The sequence below is a fragment of the Lolium rigidum genome, chromosome 3 (genome assembly GCF_022539505.1).
Source record: "Lolium rigidum isolate FL_2022 chromosome 3, APGP_CSIRO_Lrig_0.1, whole genome shotgun sequence".
NCBI lineage: Eukaryota > Viridiplantae > Streptophyta > Magnoliopsida > Poales > Poaceae > Lolium > Lolium rigidum.
Genome location: NC_061510.1, coordinates 371,124,472 through 371,130,722, shown reverse-complemented (window position 1 = coordinate 371,130,722; position 6,251 = coordinate 371,124,472). Strand labels below are relative to the sequence as shown.

The following is a 6,251-nucleotide window of genomic DNA, read 5'->3' as shown; positions in this document are numbered from 1 at the left end:
ACCTGGTACGAGATTCTTTCCCTTGTAGTTCGGACTGATGCAGGTAGGCGCGAGGGGCCGCTGTAGGAGGAAGTACTCCGGCCGCCAGTCTGGATAGACATGTTGCTGTTGGGAAGCGTCATCGACCTCGGCGAGTTTAAGGTGGGAGCAAGCATCTCAGACTGAAGCTTGAACTGGGGCCAAGACTGTCGATGAATTGGAGCATCAGATCACGGTCATCAACTGGGCGGCCAATCGCGGACAGGTCGCCAGTGATGCGCTGCAGTTTGCTGGCGTAGGTAGAGATGTCGAGATCGCCAGTGGCGGAGCCACGTATGAACTGTGTAGTCAATTGACTACACAGTTTTTTGGCCAATTCTACAACGATCATGCAAAAAATTATTAAAAATTTGTAAAAATAGGTCTATTTGACTACACAGTTTTAGTTTGACTACACAAGGTTGAAGGCCTGGCTCCGCCACTGGAGATCGCCGCGTGGGGTGGAGCGGAAGGCCTTGCTGAGGAAGAGGTAACGGGAGGCCTCGTTGTTGACAAAGAACCGCAAGAGCTTGGACTAGGTGGAGCAGGCGCGGCCGTTGCCGTCGAACACCATGCGGTATAGGTCATTGCTCAGAGTTGCCATAAACCACAGCGAGATGTGGATATCCACCGCCATCCAGAGGTCATCGGGGATGGCAGTCGACCCGCTCTACCCCTTCTGCATTCAGTTGCTGAGCGATTGGGCTGGTTCAAGAAAACCCTATCTGATGTGCCACCCCGCCACCATGGCATTATCGATTTAATTTAGCTCACTAATACACTTACATAGTTACATGCAACGTCCTATTTTAATTCATGTGTCCTTGCCCATGGAGATTCTCACTATTGAAAATCATTTTTTTATTGCATGTGTAGCACTTAATGGTACTTCCTCCGATTCATATTACTTGATGCTAATATAGATATTTTTTTTCAAAATGGGGAAAATATTGCCCCAGCTTCTGCATCCAAGGGATGCACACGGCTTTTTTTATTAGATTATTCACAACACCTTACAAAAGCAATACAAAAGATCAAACTCGAAGCCACCTTGCTAAACCTACAGAGGGATGAAGGGGGTGACAATTCACCAACTCACATCAACCAAAAACCAAATGACTTTGCTACCGTCGTCTTCCTCGACTCCATCTTCAAGAGAGATTTAGTTGTAGATACATCCATTTTAACATCAAGTAATATGAATCAGAGGGAAATAATTGATTGTTGGCCCGCAAAACAAAAAAGAATAATTGATTGTTGGCGCGTAGGTGAAAAACTTTGCCCACTTTTCTATACGTGTGGACGATTTTTATGTAAGAGCATTTTCAATGCTAATATCTTAAGAAACGTTTCCAATGATTAACTTAACAATTCGCTGCTTTTTTCTAACAAATCTTGTCAGTATAGTGTCAGCATCCTGGCTTTGTAAAGAGAGCATTGGTTTGGTCCTTTCTCCACCGTACGTTCAACCTCTATCCTCTTATTACAACTGATATACGCTTTCACTTTGCACTCCTCCTAAATCGTATCGCTCCTTGTAAGTACTAGAACATACAGATAGAAGGAGCTCGGTCAAAGAATGATGAGCGGGGCAGACAAGTCGGTTGCTGTATGCGTGGCGAGCACGAGTGCACGACAGCGAGGCTGAGATTGAAGTACTGCTACGGCTGATGCATCACGACGAGCGGCTTCCTATCATCCTGTGCACCTAGCGCTCGGTGGCTCAGCGGGTCAGCCCGCCCACCCCCGACGGCAACGACGATTGCCCGGATGCGAGCCGAGGCGCGACGGGCAAGTACTTCAGTTCAAAAATGTGTCTGGCATGTACTCGTACTGCAGTTCAGAAAGAGAAAACAGACAGGGAGAGAGAGGAGAATCAGCAATGACAAATGAGCGAGAGGAATTCGCCGCCTCTGTTCACCAAACTCCAAATCAGCAATGACAAACCCGCAGCAGGAAAGCGCGGTCAGGGAGGTGCGATGGAGCGTGAGCCGAAGTTAGCGCCGTCGTCGGCTGGAACTAGTGGGGAGCGCGGAGAATGGGGCGGGGGAGAGGCGCTTCGTCCCGGCTTTTACTTTGGTCTGTCCGGAAGAAGACGAGACGGATGAACCGTTCTTTTGACTTAGGTGGCAATTGCCCGTAATTTTGATGGAATATCAGTGACAAGAATAGAGGGATCAACACGAAGTTCTTGTGCTTTTATTATTAGATATAGATGGCAAGCATGCACCGGCAGCACTCCCACATTCCTGTGCACGCATACAGGTAGGAAGACCTCCTCGTCATTCCCCTCAGATGGAGATGCTGTTGGGGATGCCCCTGGCTGTGATCCCTTCGGCGTCGCCCTTGTAGTCAGAGGTGTTAGGGTAGAGCAGCATGTACGGGAACTTGGCCGGCCCGTTGCGGTTCTTGAGCTGCGGGTTCGCATTCATGGCCACCACCTGGCGCTCGATGTCCTCTAGCCTCGCGCCGAACCTCTTGAATGCCTCCAGCGCCTTGGCGTCCGACGTCCACTCCGGCGTGTCATGCTGCCCGAGGTAAACCTCGTCGGAGGAGTGCTTGGACAGGATCTCCAGCAGCGAGATGCCGACGAGCGCCTGGAATTGGTTGGTGATGGTTTGGAGGAACACCTTCTCCGGATCGCGCGCAAGCTCAACATACTGCTCGGTGTCCTTCTCCGGCATCGGGCGCCGGCTCGCCGACGGCTTGTTTGGGTGGTAGCCCGCGTACGGGTACTGCCCGAAGTTCACTGCAGCGCGGACCCGGTCCAGATGATGGTGGCGCAGGCCTTGACCACCTCCGGCACCGTCTGCATCTTGGGCCACCACGCCGCATCCTTCAGGTCGCCGTGCCCGACCTCGCGCACCTCCTTCCACCACGCCTGAAGCTCCACATCGCCCTGGAGCACGTGGTCGTTGGGGTAGTAGATGGCCACGTAGTCCGCAACCCACTGCTCAATCACGTGCCACACGGCCAGCCCGTCCGCCGCGTATGGGTAGTCCTCGATCAGCAGCCGCAACTTGTATGGGCTGGATGGGTCCTCCACTGCCATGCCCCTGCATCCAGCAGTGATCCAGATCACGCACATTGATATCAAATGGTTGATCTTGTCTAATTGCATTTAATTGGATTTTCTATCCAATTAAAGCTAGCACCTACCTCTTCATTAGATCATCGGGGAGAGCCTGCTCGACGAAGTTCCAGTTCTTGTAGACGACAGAGGACAGCTCCATGGCGAACTTGCGCGGGAACACCGTCATCTCGATGATCCCGGCGGTGTTGATGAGCGCCTCCCGTGCCCGTGAGTTGATGTTCATCGTGTCGCGGTAGTGTGGCACCAGGAGCTTGTTTACCGGGTGGGTCGCGCTGAGCTGCCGGTTGGTCGCGATTACGAAGGGCTCCATCACGGCGTGCGTGTTGAGCCAGTGGCTGATCAGCTGGTGCCAGCCGTAGTCGTTCACGGCGACATAGGCCTTGGCGAGCTGCCATATCCAGGCCTCGACCCCGGTGGACTCCGGCGTGTACACGGTGCTATTCGCGGTGGTCAGGCTACCCTGGAGCAGGGGGAGGCTCAGCTCGATAGCGACCGGTGCCAGCGTTCCGTCGCCTCGCAGGAAGAGAAGTGTCCTGGTCGCGTAGATGAAGCTGTCGTCCAGGTTGTTGATGTCGACCAGGAACGGCATCAGGTGGTCGTGGTGGTCCACGATGTAGAGCCTGTTGCCGGCGAGCGCCTGCTCCACGGTGAGGCCCTCGAGCTTCTTCCCGATGTGAGTCTCGGTGATGGTGCTGGTGTGGTCGCCATATTTTCTGGGGTCAAGAGTACTCTTGGGAGGGAACTCCTGCGATTGATTGATGCTACACATAAGTTTTGACAGGATTTGAAGTTTGGAACTGCAGCATCGATCGTCGGGCTCACTCACTGTGAGACGCGTGATCATCATTGGGTTCACGCCGGCAAGAATCTCCCTAGCAAATTCTTGGTCAGTCATCCATGCTTTCTCATCCTCTGGACCCGTGCAATTAAGACAAAGGAAATGTTAACTAGTGCGGTCATGCTTGCTGGCTACTGCCAATACAGTATAACCACTACTGCCAGTAGTATGTACTGCGTACCTTTGACGATTTGTGGCTTGGTGAGCTTGAGAATGTAGTCGCCGCCCATGGGAACGATGCCCTTGACGAGCTCGAGTGGGAAGCGCTTGCGCATCCTCGAGGGCCGGGATGCTGGGCAGCTTGATGCCGCCCTCGTAGAGCTTGATGACGTCCTCGAAGGAGTCGAATTCGCCTGGGGAGAGGTCGACGTACGTGCGGATGGCCGGCACGATGCCATCGACGAGCGCCTTGATCGTGTATCCGAAGAAATCTGCCATCTTCAGGTGCCCGAACACCTCGTCCCGCGGCACGTAGATGGTGTCCACCACCGGCAGCAACCGGGTCTCGTACCTGGGATCTGAGAGAAAATATTCAGTCGATCGTCAGCTAGCTTAGATCGGAGATCGAAAAATGGAAGAAACCTAAGCGCAGTCGTACCGGTTTGTGACAGCTTGCGGCCGGTGCGGCCTCGGCGAGGGTAGGGGAGGTCGTTGGTGCCACCGAGGATGGGCCGGCCTTCGCCGAGGTCGTTGTAGACGTCGTAGCGGTAGACGCGGTCGTGCGTCTCGTAGGGGCCCTGCTGGTCGTCGCCCCTCAGGTTTCGGAGCTCGTCGTCGCGGTACGGCTTCAGCGCTGCCGGCATCTGGTGCGGCAGGTACGTCTGCACGCGCAACATTCACGATCAGTCGGTGATGAAGATTTTTTTTTGCTAATTATCAATTTATCATCCAGTCGAAACTCACATTGTTGGCGAAGAAGACGCGATTGTAGCGGTATTTGGCCTGCGGGTAGACCCACGAGTTGGCGACGAAGACGACGGTGCCGCTGGCGCTGCCGGGGACGTTGTTCAGGGTGATGGTCTTGAGGAAGAACTCCGAGGCGTGGTTGTTCTTGACGATGATGGCGCCGGGGACGCCCAGCTTGTCCACCGACCAGTCGAAGGTGACGCCGAACTTTGATTCGCCTGTGGTGATGGATGGCAGGCTCGTGGGGATGAGCCATTGCTCCAGGCTCGCCTCTGCTCCGACCTTTCCGCGGTTCCCGTTGTCTGCACACGTGTTCGAACGTACACTGTGGGTCTATTTTATCGATTGGGATTTCTGAGTCTAAGTTCAGTCTGAAAAGCTTAGTGAGCGTCTTTAGAATCACTAAATTTGTTTTTCTTTTTGCGAAAAGAAATAACTCAATTAGAAAATCTCAGTCTATTGAGACCTAGCAAAACTTATTTGTAAATACTGCGGCGTGCAGGTACTGGACAGATTACCCCAGAGTTTTGCTTATCTCAAGAGGGCGTCTGTTTCTGTCCATGTCAAGCATCAATGTGCCATTTTTTTTGTTAGAAAGGGGCTCAATGTGCCATTTTTTTAATGTTCCTCTGTTCCTTGCCCATTTGGTCGTATGTGATATGTTTTTCTTTTATGTACAAATTACGACGTGAGAATGAGAGACTGAGCGCACAGGTGCGCATAGGGAGAAGATCACAATGCTTACTGTGGTCTACGACGGTGGAGCTGATCAGCTGGCAGGTGACGCCGCGGCCGAGGAACTCGGCGATGCCGTCGACGACGGTGGCGCCGAAGTCGTTGAAGTCGAGCACGTTCTTGCGCATCAGGACCACCGAGCCCTTGAGGTGGGCATTCTTGAGACCACCCGTCAGGTCGTCGATGATACCGCCCAGCATCTTCGTATATGCCTCGGAGAGCGGAACACTAGTTAGTAGTCGTAGTGTGTGAGGCTAGCTGTGGATGGTGTGAGAGCTTGGAGAGGAACCAAGGGTATTTAGAGCATCTCCAGCCGCGTCCCCCAAACCGTCCCTTAAATCGCGCCGGATTGAACGTTTGGGGGACGTGTTTCATTCGTGCCGCGTTTGGGGGACGTCGCTCCCCAGTCGCGTCCCCCAAACAAAATTTCGGAAATTTTAATTTAACGAGATTCGATTAGATTCGTTCAAACTTACATAGATTCAAACGAAATTTGACTAAATTTAAACTAAACCTAATCTAGAACCACTTGCGGCGGCCGGAGGCGTCGTAGTACTGCTGGAAGTTGTACATGTCGTCGCGTGACGACCTCCCGCTTGACGCGCTCGTCGACGGGCTCGTCCTTCACCAAGCCGCTTGGTCCCGCCTCGCCGTCGTCGG

The 6,251-nt window shown here is 53.2% G+C and overlaps 1 protein-coding gene across 1 annotated transcript; it reads right to left on the bottom strand.

Annotated features, from left to right (window-relative positions):
• Positions 1-2,301: 2,301 nt before the first annotated feature.
• LOC124700530 (linoleate 9S-lipoxygenase 2-like) lies at positions 2,302-5,791 on the bottom strand. The gene is given in 9 exon segments (XM_047232641.1): positions 2,302-2,776; positions 2,779-3,074; positions 3,178-3,857; positions 3,939-4,024; positions 4,132-4,226; positions 4,228-4,468; positions 4,549-4,771; positions 4,854-5,158; positions 5,602-5,791. Coding segments are annotated over 9 exon segments (2,583 nt in total). The 3' UTR covers positions 2,302-2,309.
• Between the last annotated feature and the right edge of the window lie 460 nt (positions 5,792-6,251).